General features: G+C 47.8%; 1 protein-coding gene across 3 annotated transcripts in view; it reads left to right on the top strand.

The window, feature by feature from the left end:
• Window positions 1-24,216, top strand: part of lamb2 (laminin, beta 2 (laminin S)) — a 167,537-nt gene that overhangs the window by 28,151 nt on the left and 115,170 nt on the right. For 2 of the 3 annotated variants that reach the window (XM_059649682.1, XM_059649683.1), the window contains exons 3-6: window positions 2,868-3,003; window positions 15,307-15,380; window positions 15,904-16,092; window positions 18,017-18,080. In XM_059649682.1, the coding sequence (XP_059505665.1) occupies window positions 2,868-3,003; window positions 15,307-15,380; window positions 15,904-16,092; window positions 18,017-18,080 (463 nt within the window). The remainder of the gene's footprint in view (window positions 1-2,867; window positions 3,004-15,306; window positions 15,381-15,903; window positions 16,093-18,016; window positions 18,081-24,216) is intronic. The other variant, XM_059649684.1, reaches the window with a different exon arrangement.

Below are 24,216 nucleotides of genomic sequence, written 5' to 3'. Positions count from 1 at the left end.
ACCAGTGAGAGTCAGTGTGTGCGTGGGACTGTACCCCAGTGAGAGTCAGTGTGTGTGTGTGGGACCCTGTACCCCAGGGAGAGTCAGTGTGTGTGTGGAACCCTGTACCCCAGTGAGAGTCAGTGTGTGTGTGGGACCCTGTACCCCAGTGAGTCAGTGTGTGTGTTGGACTGTAGCCCAGTGAGAGTCAGTGTGTGTGTGGGACTGTACCCCAGTGAGAGTCAGTGTGTGTGTGGGACCCTGTACCCCAGTGAGAGTCAGAGTGTGTGTGGGACACTGTACCCCAGTGAGAGTCAGTGTGTGTGTGGGACCCTGTACCCCAGTGAGAGTCAGTGTGTGTGTGGGACACTGTACCCCAGTGAGAGTCAGTGTGTGCGTGTGGGACCCTGTACCCCAGTGAGAGTCAGTGTGTGTGTGGGACCCTGTACCCCAGTGAGAGTCAGTGTGTGTGTGGGACTGTACCCCAGTGAGAGTCAGTGTGTGTGTGGGACCCTGTACCCCAGTGAGAGTCAGTGTGTGTGTTGGACTGTACGCCAGTGAGAGTCAGTGTGTGTGTGGGACTGTACCCCAGTGAGAGTCAGTGTGTGTGTGGGACCCTGTACCCCAGTGAGAGTCAGTGTGTGTGTGGGACCCTGTACCCCAGTGAGAGTCAGTGTGTGTGTGGGACCCCGCACCCCAGTGAGAGTCAGTGTGTGTGTGGGACCCTGTACCCCAGTGAGAGTCAGTGTGTGTGTGGGACCCTGTACCCCAGTGAGAGTCAGTGTGTGTGTGGGACCCCGCACCCCAGTGAGAGTCAGTGTGTGTGTGGGACCCTGTACCCCAGTGAGAGTCAGTGTGTGTGTGGGACCCTGTATCCCAGTGAGAGTCAGTGTGTGTGTGGGACCCTGTACCCCAGTGAGAGTCAGTGTGTGTGTGGGACCCTGTACCCCAGTGAGAGTCAGTGTGTGTGTGGGACCCTGTATCCCAGTGAGAGTCAGTGTGTGTGTGGGACCCTGTACCCCAGTGAGAGTCAGTGTGTGTGTGGGACTGTACCCCAGTGAGAGTCAGTGTGTGTGTGGGACCCTGTATCCCAGTGAGAGTCGGTGTGTGTGTGGGACTGTACCCCAGTGAGAGTCAGTGTGTGTGTGGGACCCCGTACCCCAGTGAGAGTCAGTGTGTGTGTGGGACCCTGTACCCCAGTGAGAGTCAGTGTGTGTGTGGGACCCTGTATCCCAGTGAGAGTCAGTGTGTGTGTGGGACCCTGTACCCCAGTGAGAGTCAGTGTGTGTGTGGGACCCTGTACCCCAGTGAGAGTCAGTGTGTGTGTGGGACTGTACCCCAGTGAGAGTCAGTGTGTGTGTGGGACCCTGTATCCCAGTGAGAGTCGGTGTGTGTGTGGGACTGTACCCCAGTGAGAGTCAGTGTGTGTGTGGGACCCCGTACCCCAGTGAGAGTCAGTGTGTGTGTGGGACTGTACCCCAGTGAGAGTCAGTGTGTGTGTGGGACCCTGTATCCCAGTGAGAGTCAGTGTGTGTGTGGGACCCTGTACCCCAGTGAGAGTCAGTGTGTGTGTGGGACCCTGTACCCCAGTGAGAGTCAGTGTGTGTGTGGGACTGTACCCCAGTGAGAGTCAGTGCGTGTGTGGGACCCTGTACCCCAGTGAGAGTCAGTGTGTATGAGGGACTGTACCCCAGTGAGAGTCAGTGTGTGTGTGGGACCCTGTATCCCAGTGAGAGTCAGTGTGTGTGTGGGACACTGTACCCCAGTGAGAGTCAGTGTGTGTGTGGGACCCTGTACCCCAGTGAGAGTTAGTGTGTGTGTGGGACCCTGTACCCCAGTGAGAGTCAGTGTGTGTGTGGGACTGTACCCCAGTGAGAGTCAGTATGTGTGTGGGACCCTGTACCCCAGTGAGAGTCAGTGTGTGTGTGGGACCCTGTACCCCAGTGAGAGTCAGTGTGTGTGTGGGACCCTGTACCCCAGTGAGAGTCAGTGTGTGTGTGGGACTGTACCCCAGTGAGAGTCAGTGCGTGTGTGGGACCCTGTACCCCAGTGAGAGTCAGTGTGTATGTGGGACTGTACCCCAGTGAGAGTCAGTGTGTGTGTGGGACCCTGTATCCCAGTGAGAGTCAGTGTGTGTGTGGGACACTGTACCCCAGTGAGAGTCAGTGTGTGTGTGGGACCCTGTACCCCAGTGAGAGTCAGTGTGTGTGTGGGACTGTACCCCAGTGAGAGTCAGTGTGTGTGTGGGACCCTGTACCCCAGTGAGAGTCAGTGTGTGTGTGGGACCCTGTACCCCAGTGAGAGTCAGTGTGTGTGTGGGACCCTGTATCCCAGTGAGAGTCAGTGTGTGTGTGGGACACTGTACCCCAGTGAGAGTCAGTGTGTGTGTGGGACCCTGTACCCCAGTGAGAGTCAGTGTGTGTGTGGGACTGTACCCCAGTGAGAGTCAGTGTGTGTGTGGGACCCTGTACCCCAGTGAGAGTCAGTGTGTGTGTGGGACCCCGTACCCCAGTCAGAGTCAGTGTGTGTGTGGGACCCCGTACCCCAGTGAGAGTCAGTGTGTGTGTGGGACCCTGTACCCCAGTGAGAGTCAGTGTGTGTGTGGGACCCCGTACCCCAGTGAGAGTCAGTGTGTGTGTGGGACTGTACCCCAGTGAGAGTCAGTGTGTGTGTGGGACTGTACCCCAATGAGAATTTGGGTGTTTAGGACCCTTCAGAACCTGTAAGAGGGGTGGATACTGAGCTTCTGTTTGTACATTGTGGTCTAAATGGGTCACTTGTGACTGAAAACAACCTGAACTGGGATGTGGTGTAAACTGTAATTGTGTTGCACCTGAGTTGTCGGATGTTTAAGAGCGTGTATGATATGTTCATTTATTCCTGGGTAGGATGACAAAAAATGTTTCATCTGTGATTCTCGTAAACCGTATGATCCATTGCGAAATCCCAACAGCCACAGAGTGGAAAATGTGATTACAACCTTCGCACAGTATCGTAAGAAGGCCTGGTGGCAGTCAGAAAACGGTGAGTCTGTGAACTATAGCAAGAAAGTGATAGTGGGGGTGGAATCTGGTGTAAGAACTTGTCTTGGCTCCCTGTGTCTCAGGTAGGGAACTGACACGTGGTTCACTTCAAAATAGTCTTGGCTCTGAATCGAAAGATTTTGGGTGTGGGTTCAGCTCATAAACAGTGAGGGAATACAAGTGCAAGAATGTGTGACCCTGGTATCGCTGATGAAAGTCACATTCTGTTGAAGCTTTTCATCTTGCCTTCTTCAGACAATTTACATGTTTACCTATTCCAGGGGAAAACCCACATTTTTATTGCATGAGAGGAGAATGTTGATTGGTTGGAAATTAGACTTTGATTGGTAGAGGCATTGCTACAAAGATCGCACCCAATTTTGCTAATTGACAGTTAACTGCCAGGTTTATTTAAATTTTAAATCAGGCAAGTTGACTCTGTTCAGTGTACTGCCTGAAAGATGAACCAGAGAATGCCTGTTAGCCGTTCTGCCGAACTGAAACAGGTGCAGCATATATACATATTCTCTCTGTCAGCAAAGGACGGAGCCCTGAGTATTTGTGCCGATCGTTTTGCAAGCACCTCACAGTATGAGCCTGAAGCTGTCGGTGTAATTCTTCACACGCTCTGAATTATCCAGCAAATACTGCCAAACTGTACAAAAAGCTTTTTCTGAAGAAGGGTCCAGACCTGAAATGTCAGCTTTCCTGCTCCTCTTCTGCTGCTTGGCCTGCTGCATTCATCCAGCTCCACACTTTGTTATCTCAGATTCACCAGCATCAGCGGCTCCAATGATCTCTGATCACAGTTAGAGGCCTGATTTACCCAGATTCACATTAGATTACCTGAGTAAGGAATCTCAAATGTTTGAGCATCAGGAGAAGCCAGGTGCGCCATGCTGTTGCAGGCACAACACAGTGGTGTTCACCGCAAACAGGATGTTATGAAGCTAAAACGGTGTTCTGCCTATCACAAAGATGGGTAATGTGGCATATGAATTTCAGGACCAGTGCAGCAGCAGGTATATGTGGCATATGTTAAAAAGACTGCTGGATCATATCAAACAGTGTGTGTCTTTGTCTGATTGCAATAAGCAAGATCCTGAGCACACCTGAGACCTCACGTTTGCAAAACATGCAACACAGTTGCAAGTTTAACTAAAATATGATTTTGCAGCCACAGGGTTTCCGTGCATGTTGACTCTCACTGGGATACAGTTCCACACACACATTGACTCTCACTGGGGTACAGTCCCACACACACACTGACTCTCACTGGGGGACAGGGTCCCACACACACACTGACTCTCACTGGGATACAGTTCCACACACACATTGACTCTCACTGGGGTACAGTCCCACACACACACTGACTCTCACTGGGGGACAGGGTCCCACACACACACTGACTCTCACTGGGATACAGTTCCACACACACACTGACTCTCACTGGGGTACAGTTCCACACACACACTGACTCTCACTGGGATACAGTTCCACACGCACATTGACTCTCACTGGGGTACAGGGTCCCACACACACACTGACTCTCACTGGGGTACAGGGTCCCACACACACACTGACTCTCACTGGGGTACAGGGTCCCACACACACACACTGACTCTCACTGGGGTACAGTCCCACACGCACACTGACTCTCACTGGGGTACAGGGTCCCACACACACACTGACTCTCACTGGGGTACAGTCCCACACACACACACTGACTCTCACTGGGGTACAGTCCCACACACACACACTGACTCTCACTGGGGTACAGGGTCCCACACACACACTGACTCTCACTGGGGTACAGGGTCCCACACACACACTGACTCACACTGGGGTACAGTTCCACACACACACTGACTCTCATTGGGATACAGTTCCACACACACACTGACTCTCACTGGGGTACGGGGTCCCACACACACACTGACTCTCACTGGGATACAGTCCCACACACACACTGACTCTCACTGGGGTACAGGGTCCCACACACACACTGACTCTCGCTGGGGTACAGGGTCCCACACACACACTGACTCTCACTGGGATACAGTTCCACACACACACTGACTCTCACTGGGGTACAGGGTCCCACACACACACTGACCCTCACTGGGATACAGTCCCACACACTCACTGACTCTTACTGGGATACAGTTCCACACACACACTGACTCTCACTGGGATACAGTTCCACACACACACTGACTCTCACTGGGGTACAGGGTCCCACACACACACTGACTCTCACTGGGGTACAGGGTCCCACACACACACTGACTCTCTCTGGGGTACAGGGTCCCACACACACACTGACCCTCACTGGGGTACAGGGTCCACACACACACTGACTGTCACTGGATTATGAATAAGACAAAATCATCAGCAGAAAGTCTCTTTTCACTTCTCAAATTTATGAGCGTCACAGATGTTTGTGCGGTGGGCCCAGTTTGAAGCAGTGGAACAGTAAGTTCAGTGTGTGAGAGCATTGCTTCTCTCAGAACAAGCAGCATTTGGCCGCTGTACTTTTCCTGTTTCTCTCTCTGGAATGTGTGAATTGGCCAGAAAATGTCCAGGCCAGAATTATCAGCCTACTGCCACATTTCACAAGGAAAATATATCCGCTGGATTTGTCGGCTCCTGGGTCATAGAGATCAAGTCAGCCCGTCTCAGAATTGAACACGCGTTCACAGAAACTCTGTAACCTATCCACTTCTCCCTGTTGTTTCTGTGTTAACTCTCTGAAGCTCACAGAATTCCTACAGTGTGGAAGCAGGCCATTCAGTCCATACCGACCTTCGGGAGAGCATCCCACCCAGGCTCACCCTGTACCCTTGACACTGTTGGCAATTTTGCACAGCCCATCCTCTTAACTTAAACATCTTTGGACTGTAGGAGGAAACCCACACAGACACGGGCAGAGTTTGCAAACTCCACACAGACAGTTGCCCGAGGGTGGAATTGAACACGGGCCCCTGGTGCTGTGAGGCTGCAGTGCTTACCACTGAGCCACTGCTGTTGTTTTCCGCCTTCCCTGTGAGGTTGGGGAGGCGGGTTGGAGCAGACTATTTCAAGCAGGTATAAAGTGGAGATGTCCTCTCTGTATCGCGCTGTGCCCCAGGAGTTCAGTGAAATGCACTCTGCACTCTTATCAGCAGGTCGTTACTCCTGTCTGACAAGCAAGATCTGAACACTTGCTTTGTAATACCCACCCACAACTCTCACTCAAACACACACACGCACACACGCCCACACACACACATTCCCATAACCACACCGACCTGCTGACAATCCTGTACACTCCTGGACCATGTATGTGCTCACACCCACACCTCCTCAGAGAGGAACAATTTCCTTGACACTGAAACTTTGCTGGGTTAATGTGCTAAGTGGGTGATCATTTCCCACATCCTGCTGTTATTCCCATGATTTCAGTGCAACTGGCCAAGTTGATGCGAGCATCAGGCACCGTCTCAACCGACCAGCATATGTTGCAGAGTATTTGAGGAATTTCTGTAGCAGTTGTCGTGACCTGAGAACATTTCAAAGCTCTTACACTCACAGATGTACTTCCAGTATGTCGACTCTAGCTGCTGCATTTACTGTATTACAGGAATATGTGCACAGCAGGTTCCCATAAGCAGCATTGTGTGACTGTGTATAGAGAATCTGGTGACTGAAAAGCAGTTAACAGGACCTCATTTCAATGTCTCACCTGAAAGGGGGCATTTGTGACAGTGTAGCACTCCCTCAGTATGGCACTGGAACTGTTGCCCTGGATGATGAGCTTTGGAGTGGGGCTTAAGCCCACAGCCTTCAGATTGAGAGCGTGAGTGGGACAGAGAGAGAGAAAGAGCTGCTGTTGTTGGACTGGAACCCGTGCTTGAGCTGGGTGTAGCCCATACGTTGAGGTTTGCCCAGCACGCCTCTGACAAATCAACTGGCAATCACATGAGCTCAATGCTCCTGACTTTTCCATTCACCCCTCTGTGAAATATGTTTACGGAAAGGAATTCCAGATTGTCCTATAATGTAAGCCCCTGATGTGTCAATGGAAAATTCTGAGCACTCTGTTAAGTAGTTAAACAGGCTGCACTGTCCGTGTTCTGTTGCAGCTGTAACTATAGGTCAGAGATCAAGGGGAAGGAGGTTCAGTTTGTGGACTGTTCAGGATCAGGTGGCAGCACTGGGCTTCAATTATTGTCTTGTTTCAGTTGAATTCCTTTATGCAACAACTCTCGATATGGCTTGTATTATGATCTGGCAGGGAGTGCCAAGATGTAAAGGGGCCTCCCAGGGCACGTTTCAGTCAATTCACCCTTGTGTTATCTGCTTTTGCTTCCTTCAGCATGCAGGTCCTTTAGCTCAAAGAATTGATTGTCCATGTTTCAACAGTCATCTCTCCTCCCCCTTCTTTATACATATACACCCCCTCCTCTGCTTTCCCTCCCTTTAATTCCGTCCCCTCCACACTTTCTCTCTCTCCCCTCCCCCTCCTGTGCACACCCTCCTTTCCTCCCTATCCCTCCCCTCCCCCTTACTTACTCGTCCAGAACCGCAACTTCACTCTGTCCAGAAAGAGCGTACCACAGGTTGTGCTGCTAGTACCGCTGGGAAGAGGGTGGAGTACTGGAGAGGAAAAAGGAAAGATGGACAGCAGAAGAGGGAAGGGGAGTAGAAAGGAGGGAGAGAAGGTGAGAGGGAGGGAGACTGATGGGGGCGGGGGGGAAAGGACAGAGGGGGAGAGTGAGGCTTTACCACTTCAGCTCAGGGCCCAGAAGTTGAACTAAGCTTGTGTGATTCCTCACCAAGTAGATCAGAGGTACCAGTACATGGCCATTCAGCCCATTTAGGCTGTGTTGATGTTTACCATTCACAAGAAAACTGATCCAGTTTGGTCTCCCATGCCTGAGGAAGGGGTTATTTGTCATTGACACAGTAGAGCAGAGCTTCATCAGGCTGATACAGAGGCTGGCAGGACTATTGTAAAAGGAGAAATTGATTTGATTGGGCTTAGATTCACGAGCATTTAGAAAAATGAGAGGGGATTTGACTAAAACATATCAAATTCTCACAGACTAAATGAAAAGAGCATGTTTTCCCTGGTTGGTGGGTGCCAAGGACCTTGGGTCACAGTCTCAGGATACGGGCCAGACCATTTTGGATTGAGACGAGGAAATATTTCTTCACTTAGAGGGTGTTCAACCTGTGGAATGCTTTACCACAGAAGGTTGTGGAGGCTGGATCAAAGGCTTGGACACCACACAGACGGCAGACACTGACCATCTACAATAAGAGACAATCTAACCACTGCAGTGGTTTGAGGAAGCAGCTCTTCAACCCACCAGGATGGCCTAAAAGCTTTCCGCTTCTTCCTCTCCCGTAGGCCCACCAGGCTGCGCCCCTTCAATGACACACTCAGTCACTTGTTGGAACTGATCCTTACCCTCAACATCTTTTCCTTTGATTCCTCCCACTTCCTACAAGCCAAAAGGGTGGCTTTAGGCACCCGTGTGGGTCCGAGCTATACCTGCCTCTTTGTAGGATTCATGGAACAGTCCCTCTTCAGTAACTATACCGGCACTAACCCCCACCTCTTTCCCCGTTACATTGGTGACTATTGTGGTGCTGCCTTGTGCTCCCGAGAGGAGCTCAAACGGTTCATCAACATCATCAGTTACCTTCCATCATGCCCTCAGATTCACCTGGACCATACCTGACACCTCCCTCCCCTTCCTGGATCCCTCCATCTCCAGCTCCAGCAACTGATTCACTACTGATATCCATTTCAAACTCACTGACTCCCACAATGACCTCGACTACACCTCCTCTCACCCACCCTCCTGCAAAAATGCTATCCCATACTTACAATTCCTCCACCTTCACTGCTCCCAGGATGAGGTGTTCTACTCCAGGACTTCCCAGATATCCTTCTACCTTAGACACCATAGTTTACCCCCTCTGTTATTAAGGATGTCCTCAACTGCATCTCCCCCATTTCTTGCACTTCTGCCCTCAAACCGTCTACCCCCCCAACAAAGGATAGAATCCACTCAGTCCTCCACACACCATCCCATAAACCTCTGAAAACAACGGATCATTCTTCAACATTTCCGCCAGCTACAATCAGACCTCATCACCAAAAAGATATTTCCCTCCCCACCCCATTTTCCTTCGCGACTCCTTCATCAGCTCTGTACTCCCCACCAACCCCTCCACCACAGCTGGTACCTTTCCCTGGAACTGCAGGAGATGCTACACATGCCCCTACAGCTCCCCACTACCTCTGTCCAAGGTCCCAAACAATCCTTGCAAATCCAGCAGAGATTCACCTGGCCTAAGCTGAAGAAGTTACCCTCCTCCCTCCGGATCAACCTCAGGGGATCTCCATCCATCTGCGATCTGCCTCCCCCTCTCTCCCTATTTATTTCAGAACCCTCTCCCCATCCCCCTTTTCTGCTGAAGGGCCTGGGCCTGAAACATCAGCTTTTGTGCCTCTAAGATGCTGCTTGGCCTGCTGTGTACATCCAGCCCCACACTTTCCTGTACTTCATCTAACCTCATCTACTGTATCAGTTGCTCCCGATGTGGTTTCCTCTCTATCAGGGACACCAGACGCGGACTCAGGAACTGGCTTGTGGAGGATCTGCGCTCTGTATGCACCAAATAACCCACCTTCTGGTTGCCATTCACTTTAACTCCCCCTCCCACTCCCCTGCTGACATGTCCATCCTTGGCCTCCTCCGCTGTCAGAGTGAGGCCAAACGTAAACTGGAGGACCAACACCTGATATTTCACCCTGGGAGCTTACAGCCTAATGGCCTGAATATTGACTTCACCAGCTTCAAAATCTCTTCACCCACAACCTGTCCATATTCCGACTCACTTATCCGCTCCACCCTTCCCACTGACCAACCACAATAACCCCCTACCCTCATCCACCATCACCATCCCACACAGCCCCACCCCCCTCTCTCTCTAATTATTTCTGCACCCACCCTGGGTTACAAAGGGTTTCAGCCTGAAACATTGACTTCCCTGCTCCTCGGCTGCTGTCCGACCTGCTGTGTTTTTCCAGCTCCACGTTTATTGACTCCAGCTTCCAGCAACTGGAGTCCTTACTGTCTCATCGCCACCTTCTCAAGGGCAAAGAGAGACAGACAATAAGTGCAGGCCCACCCAGCAATGCACATGTCCTAACAGTGAAAAACATAAAATTCAGGAAAGAGATTGATACATTTTTAGGTTTTGATAAGGTCAAATGCTACGGGGAGAAAGCAGGAATATGGCATTGACAGACGGTACCGGTTGTAATTGTGCCGAATGGGAAGCGGGAATATGGCATTGACAGACGGTACCGGTTGTAATTGTGCCGAATGGGAAGCGGGAATATGGCATTGACAGACGGTACCGGTTGTAATTGTGCCGAATGGGAAGCGGGAATATGGCATTGACAGACGGTATCGGTTGTAATTGTGCCGAATGGGAAGCGGGAATATGGCATTGACGGACGGTACCGGTTGTAATTGTGCCGAATGGGAAGCGGGAATATGGCATTGATAGACGGTACCGGTTGTAATTGTGCCGAATGGGAAGCGGGAATATGGCATTGACGGACGGTACCGGTTGTAATTGTGCCGAATGGGAAGCGGGAATATGGCATTGACAGACGGTACCGGTTGTAATTGTGCCGAATGGGAAGCGGGAATATGGCATTGACAGACGGTACCGGTTGTAATTGTGCCGAATGGGAAGCGGGAATATGGCATTGACAGACGGTACCGGTTGTAATTGTGCCGAATGGGAAGCGGGAATATGGCATTGACAGACGGTACCGGTTGTAATTGTGCCGAATGGGAAGCGGGAATATGGCATTGACAGACGGTACCGGTTGTAATTGTGCCGAATGGGAAGCGGGAATATGGCATTGACAGACGGTATCGGTTGTAATTGTGCCGAATGGGAAGCGGGAATATGGCATTGACAGACGGTACCGGTTGTAATTGTGCCGAATGGGAAGCGGGAATATGGCATTGACAGACGGTACCGGTTGTAATTATGCCGAATGGGAAGCGGGAGTATGGCATTGACAGACGGTACCGGTTGTAATTGTGCCGAATGGGAAGCGGGAGTATGGCATTGACAGACGGTACCGGTTGTAATTGTGCCGAATGGGAAGCAGGAATATGGCATTGACAGACGGTACCGGTTGTAATTGTGCCGAATGGGAAGCGGGAATATGGCATTGACAGACGGTACCGGTTGTAATTATGCCGAATGGGAAGCGGGAATATGGCATTGACAGACGGTACCGGTTGTAATTATGCTGAATGGGAAGCGGGAATATGGCATTGACAGACGGTACCGGTTGTAATTGTGCCGAATGGGAAGCAGGCTCAAAGGGCTGACTGGCCGATTGCTGCCACTAGTTTCTATGTTTCTATCACCTTTGCCCATCTTATTCCCATCTCCCTTCAACTTGCTCTCCTTCTGGTTTGAGTGATTTCAATACACAGACAGCCTGAAGATCATAAAGCAAGGATTCGTTCTCCCACTGTCATCAGGTCTTTATAACCATAACCAGAAATTAATAGGAAAACAGAGTAGTTACGTGGTATTGAGCGTATACTTCACATATGGTTGAGGAAATCCTTTGTTAGTCTCTCCATCTCTCCTGAGGTTCTTTACTGACAAAGACACCCTTTCATCTGGAGTTCCAGTCACCTGCTTGAGACGCCTTCTTTGTAGCCTCTTTCATGATTGCCACATACAATCTCACAGCCACAAAGTCATACAGCGTGGAAACAGACTCTGTGGTCCCACTTGTCCACACTGACCAGCATCCCAATCTGACATATCGCTCTATACCCTTCCTAATCGTGTACCCATCCAGATGCCTCTTAAATGCAGTACGTGTATCCACGTCCTCCACTTCCTCTGGCAGCTCATTCCTTACACACACCACCCTCTCTGTGAAAAACCTCCCCCTCACATCCCTTTTAAATCTTTCTCCTCTCACCTTGAACCTATACCGTCTAGTTTTGGACTCCCCCACCCTGGGGGCTTTCCACTCTATCCATGCCCTTCATGACTTTGTAAACCTCTATAAGGACACCCGCAGCCTCTGCAATGCCAGGGATAAAAGCCCCAGCCTATTCAGCCTCTCCTGATGGATCAAACCATCCATCCCCGGCAACATCCTTGTAAATCCTTTCTGCACCCTCTCAAGTTTAACAACCTTCCTACAGCAGGGCGACTAGAATTGTGCGCAGTATTCTAGAAGTGGCCTCATTAGTGGCCTGTGCAGCTGCAACATGACATCCCAGCTCCTGTACTCGATAAACTGATCAATGATGGCCAGCATGCCAAATGCCTTCTTCACCACCCTGTCTACCCGTAACGCCACTTTCAAGGAACGATGCACCTGCACCCCAGGTTTCTTTGCTCTGCAAACTCCCCAGGGCCGCACCGTTAACTGTATAAGTCCGGCCCCGATTTGCTTTTCCAAAATACAACACCTGACATTTCTCTAAATTAAACTCCAACTGCTACTCCTCGCTGTTCAGTACACCATCTAGTTTGGTGTCATCTGCAAACTTACTAACTATACCTCCTCTTATTCACATTCACATTCTTTATATAAATGACAAAAAGCGGGAGACTCAGCATCGATCCTTGTGGCACACTGCTGGTCACAGGCCTCAAGTCCAAAAAACAACCCTCTACCACTACCCTCTGTCTCCAGTCTTCAAACCAATTTTGATTCCAATTGGCTAGCTCCCTCTGGATTCCACGTGATCTAACTTTACTAACCAGGCTACACGTGGAACCTTGTTGAATGCTTCGTCCATCCTGACAACGTCTACTGCTCTGCCTTCAATCTTCTTTGTCACCTCTTCCAAACAACTCAACCAATTTAATGAGACATGGTTTTCCACTCACAAAGCCATAAGAATACACTCTTGCGTGCTTGAGACTTGCCAACTGGCGAATCCACATTGCACGTAGTGACTATTTGCTAAGTAGGTATGTCATTAGCAGGTGTAACAGTGCCATGAAGGCCAGGATGCTTACGTTCACATTGGAGGCAGCATTCTCTTCTTCCATCACCGATCTGAGCAAATGGTAAGGGTGCCTTTGCCTGGGCTTAGCCTCAAGATCGGATTTCCTCTGCTGATCCCTGAGTCTCCAGTGATACTGGAGCAGCTTCAATTTCTCTTCAGTTGCCCATCTCAACGCTTTCTAATATCTTCCCTCTGACTTGATGCTTACACTATGGAATCCTGCCAACCAAGCCAGACTTCACCTCATGTCCAATCAGATCCTCAATGAGGACACTGTTTTTGCCTCAATCAGCAACTCCAGTTAAAATCCCATAGTTTCACAACACTCTGTATGACAGACTCATTTTGGCTCTGTCCCAAATTTCAGACATCAAATCCTGTGTCTATGGCCTTCAGTCCTGACACTCTGACTAATGAAAATAATCTGCTTTCCCTACATTATAGAATTACGTTTTCACTGCCTAACTACTTCAATGCATTGAGAGTGAACTTTAACTTTAGTGAGGGTGGAGGACTGGCTACCCATTACATACTCAACCCTTTGTTCCTTAACTAACTTCACTGAATTCCCATTGATCAACATCTTGGGGGTTACCACTGACCAGGTTTTGACCTGGACCACACACAAAAAAAGCCATAGTTACAAGAGCAGGTCAGAGGCTGGAAATCCTGTGGTGAGTAACTCACTTCCTGCCTCTTTGGTGTCTGTCCCACCATCTACAAGGCACAAGTCAGGAGTGTGATGGAATACTCTACACTTGCCTGGATGGGGGCAGCTCCAACAACACTCAAGAAGCTCAACACCATCCAGGACAAAGCAGCCCTTTTGACTGGCAATTCAATAATTGTCCCTTCATCACCAATGCTCAGTGAGAGCTGTGTGGACTGATATCTACAAGTTACATAGCAGGAAATCACAATGTGCCTGATGGAACTAAGGCTATCTTAATTTGCCAGTTGATTATATTAGATTAGGCTCCCTACAGTGTGGAAACAGGCCCTTTGGCCCAACAAGTCCACACTGACCCTCAGAGCATCCCACCCAGACTCGTCCCCCTATAACCCACCTAAGCTACACATCCCTGAACAATATTAGCATGGCCAGTCCAGCGAGCCTGCACATCTTTGGACTGTGGGAGGAAACCCACGCAGACACAGGGAGAATGTGCAAACTCCACACAGTTGCGAAAGGGTGGAATCGAACCCATGTTTCTGGCACTGTGAGGCAGCAGTGCAAACCACTGAGCCACCATGCTACCCCCAAACAAGCATGCCCAGCATAGGGCTCGAACCCACGACCCTTAAATTACTGTCACATGCTCTGTTGACTGAGCTAATTGGACCTGGTAGATGTTAGTGAACCAGACGGGTTTCACTGACAATTAACTCATGCACAGTATTCGAACTTGGGTCCCTAGAATGTTATCCGGGCCAACGATAATACCACTAGGCCATTGCCTCCCCCTCTTGATTCTTATATTTTCCTCTGAAGTTATTTCAACTTCAGCGAGGCAATAGCGTAGTGGTATTATAGCTGAACTTTTAATCCAGAGACCAGGATAACGTTCTGGGTTTGAATCCCGTTGTGGCAGATGATGGAATTTGAATTCAATAAAAGATATCTGGAATTAAGGATCTCGTGATAACCATGAATCCATTGCCGATTATTGGAAAAAAAACCCATCTGATTCCCTAATGTCCTTTAGGGAAGGAAACTGCCGTCCTTACCTGGTCTGGCCTACATGTGACTCCAGACCCACAGCAATGCGATTGACTCTGAACTGCCCTCTGGGCAATTAGGAATGGACAATAAATGCTGCCTGGTCAGTGACGCCCTCACCCCGTGAATGACTAAATTAAAAAAGAAATCCCTCACTGGTTTGGAAATGTGCTTGAGTTGCGTGGTTTCTCACCTTATCACTGTGTCAACCTTTGGAGATTGCCTTTTCCTGCATGAATGTGATATTTCTGAGTTACCAGCGTAGCCTTTCTGTAGCTCTCTGACTCAGTAGTTTCGCAGTCTGACCTGTATTAGATGCATTCTTGTGTCACTCGGAGCTGAACTGAGCTGTCTGCAGCTTGTTGCTGGACATGCTTTCCAATCTTGGCTGATTGCTTGTAACTATTTTGTTTCCAGTGTGTAACATGGGTCATGTGGACCATTTGTCACCCATTCCTGGTCAAACCCTGCAATCCAGTAAAACTGATGGATCTGACTGTCTGTCCTACAGGTGTGTCCAATGTCCACTTGCGTCTGGACCTGGAGGCAGAGTTCCACTTCACCCACCTCATCATGACTTTCAAGGTAGGTGTGCAAAGTGGGACGTTCGCAGTGGACCCATCAAGACCTCTAGTTGTATCGAACAGTCAGCAGCAGCAGTTCAAGAAGACTCACCATTTCCCAAGAAGCTCCAAAGGGAATGAGCAGGAAATGGCAGTGACACTCATATTCCAAGAATTAATTTTTGAAAATTATTTTCATACATTTCCCCTTTGTGCCTCAGTGTAGCCTTGGGGTTTATCCTTGCACTGTGCAAAGTTGGCTGCGCTCAGCCCATGTTGAAGAAAGGACACTGAAGTTGGTCAGAGCATTTCTAGGTATAAAGGGGATCACAGGCCACAGTTCTGGTTGCCCCATAAACTAACACCCCCATCCCCCAGCCCCACCCAACCACCTTCATGGAGAGTGGAAATATCCTGCAATGCTGACCCTGAACCTGACTTGAGGCATGGCTGCTGTAGTGATGCTGATAGCTCCAAGAAAACCAGCTGGCGATGGAGATCAGAGGGAAAGGATTAAACTGTGCAGTCATATTGTCTCTCCACAGACCTTCAGGCCTTCCGCCATGTTGATTGAGCGCTCAGCAGACTTTGGCCGCACGTGGCAGGTCTATCGCTACTTCAGTTATGATTGTGCCACTGACTTCCCACATGTCTCTCAGGGACCCCTGAGAAAGGTGGATGATATTATCTGTGAATCGCGCTACTCTGACATTGAGCCATCAACTGAAGGAGAAGTGAGTAACAAAACAGTTGCTTGTTCAGGGATGTGAGTGAATGTAATGTGCTCCTTGCAGGATGTAAACTCTGTCCAGTACTGAGGGAGTGCTGCACTTTGAGAAGCACTGTGTTATAGACCAGGCATTAATCGAGGCTTTGTTTATCCCCTCAGGTGTATGCAAAAGATCCCTTTGATGGGGTTTCTGGGTAAGAACATACTGCCAATCTGATATGGTCTGATTTTCTAATATGTTAGCCCTCATAGCCTGCAGCACAATGGTTGGATTCTTGTTGAGACAGATGTCTTCAAGTTTATTATGAGCACTAACTTTTACATTGCTGCCAGACGTCAGATTTACAGATAGTCTGGATTCTGTGCTTACAGACTACACAAAGCAGAGATGTAGTAACTGCAAACAGACCACTATTATTGTTACTGAAGGAGAGGTGGGTATCTTTACACTGCACCATGTCATGATGCCATCCAACTGTCTCAAAGGTATACTACATGTTTGGTCTGCGATCTATGCATTAACTGGACCCCAATATCCAGTGCTGAAAGACAGCATTCAAGTTCTCCCTGATTTTGTGACCCATCATTTATCCCTCAACACAGATATATCTGTTTATTATTACACTTTTTTATTTGCGAGAGCTTTCTGGGCACAAATTGTCAATTGCATTTCTTATGTTAAAGAGCAGTTCATTGACTGTGAAAATCATGAAGGACCTGTAGGTGTAATGTGATTTTTACTTCCTTTTCTGGAACACAAGCAGCTACTCAGCAGGAAATTGAGTGAGACCCTGTACCTCACACAGGGACGTTTAGAGAAATAGATACTGATGAAAACATTAGCAAGCTTAAACATTTTCCGGTGTGTTTTGTGCATTTTGTTAAGTACAGCATCCTCTTCATTTGATATTTCAATGGCATGTCTCTCAGTAAGTTATCCATATTTTGCAGGTGATGAAGGAGGGGAAAATATAGGACAATAACTTTCTAATTAGCATATTTAAATGCACATGTGAATGCTTGTTGGAAGTTAAGGCTGAAGTCTATGTATATAACAGTGAACGCTGTGCTCGGACATTTCATTTCTTTCTCATGGGATGCAGACATTATATTACCTAGGCCAACATTTATTGCCTATCACTAATTGCCCAGGGAAGAGTTAAGTGTCAAGTACATTGCTCTGGATCTGGAGTCACATGTAGGCCAGACAGGGTAAAATTGAAGGATTTCCAATCCCTAAAGGGCATTAGTAATCCAGGTGGGTATTTGCACAATCAGCAGTGGCTACGTGGTCATTGTTAGGCTTACTTTTCATGGAATTCAAATTTTGCCATTGTCATGGTGGGAGTCGAACACTTATCCCTAGAACAGAAGCCTAGGATTCAAGATTCCTAGTCCAATGACATTACCACTAGATCACTACCTTCCCTCAGGTCTAAGTTGTCATATTCATGGACTATGTCAAAAACTGGAATATACTGAACTGTTTGGGCACTTTCTGGATTAAAAGGTGTAAAAAGGGAACTTAAATAAAGCAAAGAACTGCAGAAACAGACTCAGAAATTGCTGCAAAAACTTAGCAGGTCTGGCAGCATCTGTGGAGAGAGCCTTTTTTTATTCAATGCTGGTGATCTGAAACAAGCAAAAATAGGAAGTGCTAGAGAAACTCAGAGGTCTGGCAGCATTTATGCAGAGAAAAACAAAGCAAACATTTTGGGTCCCTGATGGGGAGAGGGCTCGATGCAGAGAAAGCTGTACAAAGACAGGGCACCACAAGGAGAGGGTTTATGAGTTGGCCAGAGCTTGATATTTATGAGGAGAGGAACTATTCTGGACTGAAAAGGTTCTTGAACCAATCAGTGTAATTTTCCTTTCCCCTTATTCTTGCTGTTTTTTGTTTTGATTAAAGTTGTTTTCTTACCTTACAGGTGATCTATAGGGTTCTGGATCCAGCAATTTCCATTGAAGATCCCTACAGTCCTCAGATCCAGAGTAAGTTCTGTGCTTATAGCTCACAGTTACTCCCAGGTGAAGCAATGTTTCAACAGATATGGCCCATAAACAGTAATGACTATCATCAAAACAGGCGAAATGGGAGTGTATTAATACTGAGAAAGCAGTTATCAGTGGAAGAGAACTGAAGAACTGCAGATGCTGTAAATCAGGAACAAAAACAGAAGTTGCTGGAAAAGCTCAGCAGGCCTGGCAGCATCTGTGATGAAAAAAATCAGAGTTAACATTTCTTAGTTCTGAGGAAGGGTCAACAAACACAACACTATAACTGTGATATTTCTTCACAGATGCTACCAGACCTGCTGAGCTTTTCCAGCAACTTCTGTTTTTTTGTTAGTCTCGCTTTTCCAAGAAAGCTGGCCCATCCCACATGAAGAGTGTGAATTTGACCCCAAATTCTGTCCTTGATTTGATAGCTCATCTCCGCTGGGAATAAACAGCGTTAGTTTATTAAGTGGGTAGAGATCAGCCATGGCTCCTGTCCTTGGCTGAGATCTGAGTCAAGGAGATATTGACAAATAACCAAGACTTGCTCAGCAGTGTAGACTTTGAGGAGCAAATTAAATTACTTAGAGAGGTACAAACATGGAGGTGGGAATTCTAGAGCTTAAGACATAGACAGCTGATGACATAGCTGCCATTGGTGGAATGACATTTCCAGGGCTATACAAGAAGTTAGAACTAAAGGAGGAGGTGACAGAGATAGGGGAGGGTGTGTAGGGACTGAGGGAGGTTACAGAGATAGGGAGGGGGTGTAGGGGCTGACGGAGGTTATAGAGATAGGGAGGGGGTGTAGGGACTGAGGGAGGTTATAGAGATAGGGAGGGGGTGTAGGGGCTGGGGGAGGTTACAGAGATAGGGAGGGGGTGTAGGGGCTGACGGAGGTTGTAGAGATAGGGAGGGGTGTAGGGACTGAGGGAGGTTACAGAGATAGGGAGGGGGTGTAGGGGCTGACGGAGGTTATAGAGATAGGGAGGGGTGTAGGGACTGAGAGAGGTTACAGAGATAGGGAGGGGTGTTGGGGCTGAGGGAGTTTGTAGATGTAGGGAGGGACATAGCAGCAGGAAGAGGTTACAGAGTTAGGGAGCGGCGCTTAATTCATAGGGACAGGCAGTACCATGTCTCTGGATTAGTAGTCCAGACATCAGATTAATAGATTGACAATGATGAATGGTGAAATTTAAATTTAAGTTTATGGCAACGATATACCCATTGCTGGTTGTCATAAATACCCATGTGGTTCACCAGTTGCCTTTAGGGAAAACTTCCCCTGTGTTTACCTGGTCTGGTCTACATGTGACTCCAGAGTCTTAACTTCTCTTGGGGCAATTAGAGATGGCAATAAATTCCAATGACACTGGATCCCATGAATGAATGATTAAAGTATAACAGGGGTATGGAGTACAAGAGGAAGGAGGTTCTGTTGTACCTGTATAAGACGCTTGTTTGGTCTCAACTGGAAAATTGTGAACAGTTGTGGGCACCACACTTTAGGAAGGTATGAAGTTCAAAGTGGAGTAATAATTGATGAGAATGGTTCGAGGAATGAGCAATGTCAGTGATGAGGATAGATTGAAGAAGCTGGGACCATTTATCTTGGAGAAGAGAAGGCTGAAACGAGATACGATAGAGTTGTTAAAATTCACAAGCTGTCTGGGCAAAGTGGATAGGGAGAAACTTCTCTACCCATGAAAGAATCGAAAATCGGAGGGCGCAAATTCAAAGAAATTAGTGAAAGAAGCAAAGGCAGCATGAGAGAAAGCTTTCTTACTGAGCAAGTGGCTAGGGCCTAGAATTTGCTGCCTGAGAGAATAGTAATGTCAGGCGAAATCATGGAGTTGAAAAGGTGGTTAGACTGTTATTTGTGTAGGAACGTGTGCAGGTTATAGCAAGAGGACAGGGAAATGGCACTTTGACCCGTCTGTCTCCTCTCCATCTATCTTCTCCTCTATCCATCTTAGATCCGCCTCCCCCCTCTCTCCCTATTTATTTCAGAACCCTCTCCCCCTCCCCCATTTCTGATGAAGGGTCTAGGCCCAAAACGTCAGCTTTTGTGCACCTAAGATGCTGCTTGGCCTGCTGTTTTCATCCAGCCCCACACTTTGTTATCTTAGCCAGGGAAACATTCTTTTTTCATCTAGTCTGTCTATTATTCTAAGAATTTTGTAAATTTTTTGAGCTGGCTTCTCATTCTTCGAAACTTAGAGAATGCAGGCCCCATCTCCTCAAAAACAGAAATTGCTGGAAATGCTCAGCAGGTTTGGCAGCATTTGTGGGTAGAGATCAGAGTTAACATTTCGGGTCCAGTGACCCTTCCTCAGAACCCAGTCTCTTCAATCTTTCCTCACAGGACGGATAAATCAATCTTTTCTTAATAAAGACACCAAGATAACAGACTGAAACTGTACCCAAAACTCCAGGTGAGATCTCTTATGAACATCCATCCAACATAAGGTCAGAAGTGGGATGTTTGCCAATGATTGCAGAACGGCCAGCACCATTCACAATTGCTCAGATACTGAAGCAGTCCATGTTTAAATATAAGAAGATCTGGACAATATCCAGGCTTGGGCCGACAAGTAGGACATAACTCACAAATGCCAGGCTATGACCATCTCCAATAAGAGACAATCTAACCACTGTCCCTTGACATTCAGCAGTGTCACCATCACTGAATCTCCCTCTATCAACATCCTGGTGGTTATCATTGACCAGAAACTCAGGTGGGTCACCACATAATCACAGTGGCTACACTGGTCTGAGGCTAGGGATTCTGTAGCAAGTAACTCACCTCCTGACTCTTGGAAATCTGTGCACCATCTACAAGGCACACGTCAGGAGTAGAATCGAATACTCCCCACTTGCCTGGATGGGTGCAGCTCCAACAATTCTCAAGGAGCTTGACCCTATCCAGGATAAAGCCATCCACTTGATTGGCACCACATCCACAAGCTCCACTCCCTCCACCACCGACACTCAGTAGCAGCAGCGTGTACTATCTACAAGATGCACTGCAGAAATTCACCAAAGATCCTTAGACAGCATCTTTCAAACACTCACCCATTTCCATCTCGAAGGACAAGGGCGCCAGATACATGGGAACACCACACCCTGCAAGTCTCCTTCCAGGCCACTCATTGTCTTGACTTGGAAATAGATCGCTGTTCCTTCGCTGTCACTGGGTCAGAATCCTGGAATTCCCTCCCTAAGGGCATTGAGGGTCAACCCACAGCACATGGGCTGTAGTGGTTCAAGGAGGCAGCTCACCCTCACCTTCTCAAGGGGCAACTAGGGACAGGCAAGAAATGCTGGGCCCAGCCAGTGACACCCACATTCCACACATGAATAAAAAAATCACCAAGGCTGTATGTAACCATAGCAAGACATCATTACTCCTGCACTTTGGATTCCCTTGTAATGAAGATCAACACACTATTTCTCTTGCTTGCTGTTGCATCTCCACATTAGCTCTCAGTGAGTTAGGAGCAAGGATACCTGGTCACTTTGGACATCCCCAATTTTCCAATCTCTCACGGTTTTAAGAAACACTGTACATCTTTATTCATCTTACCAAAGTGGAAAATCTCACATTTATCCACAATATATACCATGCCCTTAGCCACTCGCTCAGCCTGTGTATAAATCCCTTTGAGACTTCTTTACATTCTCCCCACAACTCTCATTCCTGCCAAATTTATCCACTCACCTTATTCAAAAACAAAATCCAGGTGGAAAAGATGGAATAAGTTCCTCTGATCAGGAGCTAGACTGAGTGATTTCTATTGGCTTGCTGTTCTTTTTAAAATTTGTTAAGGATGTGGTGTCACATTTATTGTCCATCCCTAACTGCCCTGCAGAGGGAGGTGGTGAGCTGCTTCCTTGGACGACTGCAGTTCTTGGGGTACAGAGAAATGCACAGTGATATGAGGACGGGAGCTCAGGGATTTTGAGCGAGCGAGGGGGAGGCAGTGGCTCAGTGATCATGTATCTGAGCTGGTAATCCAGTATCCAGGTTAATGTATGAGGGACACAAATTTGAATTGACAAATGATGAAATTTGAATTTGGGAAAAAGAAGCCTGGAATTAAAATGGTGACCGTGTAAATGTTGATTGTCATAAAGAAAAACCCATCGGGTTTAGTAATATCCTTTAGGGAAAAAAATCTGCTGTACTTACCTGGTCTGGTCTACATGTGATCTAGACCCATAGCAAAGGGGTTGATTCTTAACTGCCTGTAAAGTGGTCAATTAAGCAGCAGTTATGCATAACCCTAGTAAGACCCCACTTTGAGTCCTGTGTGCACATCTGGGCACCATACTTTAGGAAGAATGGTTTGATCCCGGTGGGAGTTCAGCATGGGCTTACGTGGATGATATCTGGACTTCAGGAGTTATGAAGAAAGATTACACCAGTTAGGCCTTTATCCTCAGAATCTTAAAAGAACAAAAGAGAAGTACAGCACAGGAACAGGCCCTTTGGCCCCTCCAAGCCTGTGCTGATCATCATGCCCTGACTAAACTGAAACGCAAAGCTCTGCCCTTATTCTGTCCGTATCCCTCTATTCCCTCCTTATTTATGTAACCATCCAGAAGCCTCTTAAACGTCACTAATGTGCCTGCTTCCACCACCTCCTCTGGCATTCCAGGCTCCTACCACCACTCTCTGTGTGAAAAATGTTCCTCGCACATCTCCCTTAAACGTTCCCTCTCTCACCCTCAACCTGTGTCCCCTTGTAATTGAAACTTCAATCCTGGGAAAAAAAACCCTGACTAACCACCCTATCTATGCCTCTCATAATTTTGTAGTCCTCTATTAGGTCTCTCCTCAGCTGCCATTTTTCCAGTGAAAACAATCCTAGTCTTTTTAACCTTTCCTCATTGTCAATGCCCTGGAGACCAGGCAACAACATGGTGAACCTTCTCTGCACTCTCTTCAAAGCTTCCATATTCTTCCGGTAATGTGGTGACGAAACTGCACACTATACTCCAAATGCGGCCTATCAAGAGTTTTGTATAGCTGCAGCATGTTTTGGAAACTGTTGTATTCCATGCCCTGGCTGATGAAGGCAAGCATGCTATTTGCTTTCTTAATCACTTTGACCATCTGTGTTGCCACTTTTAGGGAACTGTGGACCTGCACACCCAGATACATCTGAATGTTAGTGCCCCTAAGGGTTCTCCCATTTATATTATAATTTGTACCTAAATTTGATCCTCCAAAATGCATCACCACCTCAGTTGTCTGGGTTAAACTCCATCTGCCATTTCTGTGCCCAAGTTGCCAGTCTACCCATACCTGTTGTACCGTTTTACAATGGTTAGTACTGTCAGCAACTCCACCAATCCTCGTGTCATCAGCAAACTTGTTTATCAGACTACCCATGTTTTCCTCTGGATCATTTATATATACAACAGAGGACCTAAGACTGACCCCTGTAGAACAGCACTATATATACTGGTCTCCATTCTGAAAAACATCCTTCCACACTACCCTGTGTCTTCTATGACCAAGCCAGTTTTCTGTCCACCTAGCCAGGCCAGCCCGAATCCCTTGTGATTTTAGTTTTTGTACCAATCTGCCAGGTGGCACTTTACCAAATGCTTACTAAAGTCCACATAAACTACATCCACAGCCCTTCCCTCATCAATTATCTTTGTCACCTCTTTAAAATATTTGATCAGGTTGGTAAGACAAGACATTCTCCATCTGAAACCACGCTGCCTGTCACTAACTAGACCATTTTCTTCCAAATGAGCATATATCCTATCCCTCAGTATCTTCTCTATAGCTTCCCCACCACAGATCTCAGACTCACTGGCCTATAATTTCCTGGAATAACCCCTGCTTCCTTTCTTAAACAAGGGAACATTGGATAATCTCCAGTCCTGTGGAACCTCACCTCTGGTCAAACAGGATGTGAAGATATCTGCTAGTGCCCCAGCCATTTCTTCCCTTGCCTCTTGTAGTAACCTGGGATTGATCCCATCGGGACCTGGGGACTTGTCTACTTTAATGCAATTTAGGATACCAAAAACTTTCTTCTTTAATATATTGACATTCTCTAGAGTATCCACACACTCATCCCTGACATCAACATCAGTCATGTCCTTCTCC

The sequence above is a fragment of the Stegostoma tigrinum genome, chromosome 11 (genome assembly GCF_030684315.1).
Source record: "Stegostoma tigrinum isolate sSteTig4 chromosome 11, sSteTig4.hap1, whole genome shotgun sequence".
Lineage (NCBI taxonomy): Eukaryota > Metazoa > Chordata > Chondrichthyes > Orectolobiformes > Stegostomatidae > Stegostoma > Stegostoma tigrinum.
The sequence above is the reverse complement of the archived record's forward strand: the minus strand, read 5'-3'. Positions and strand labels throughout refer to the sequence as shown.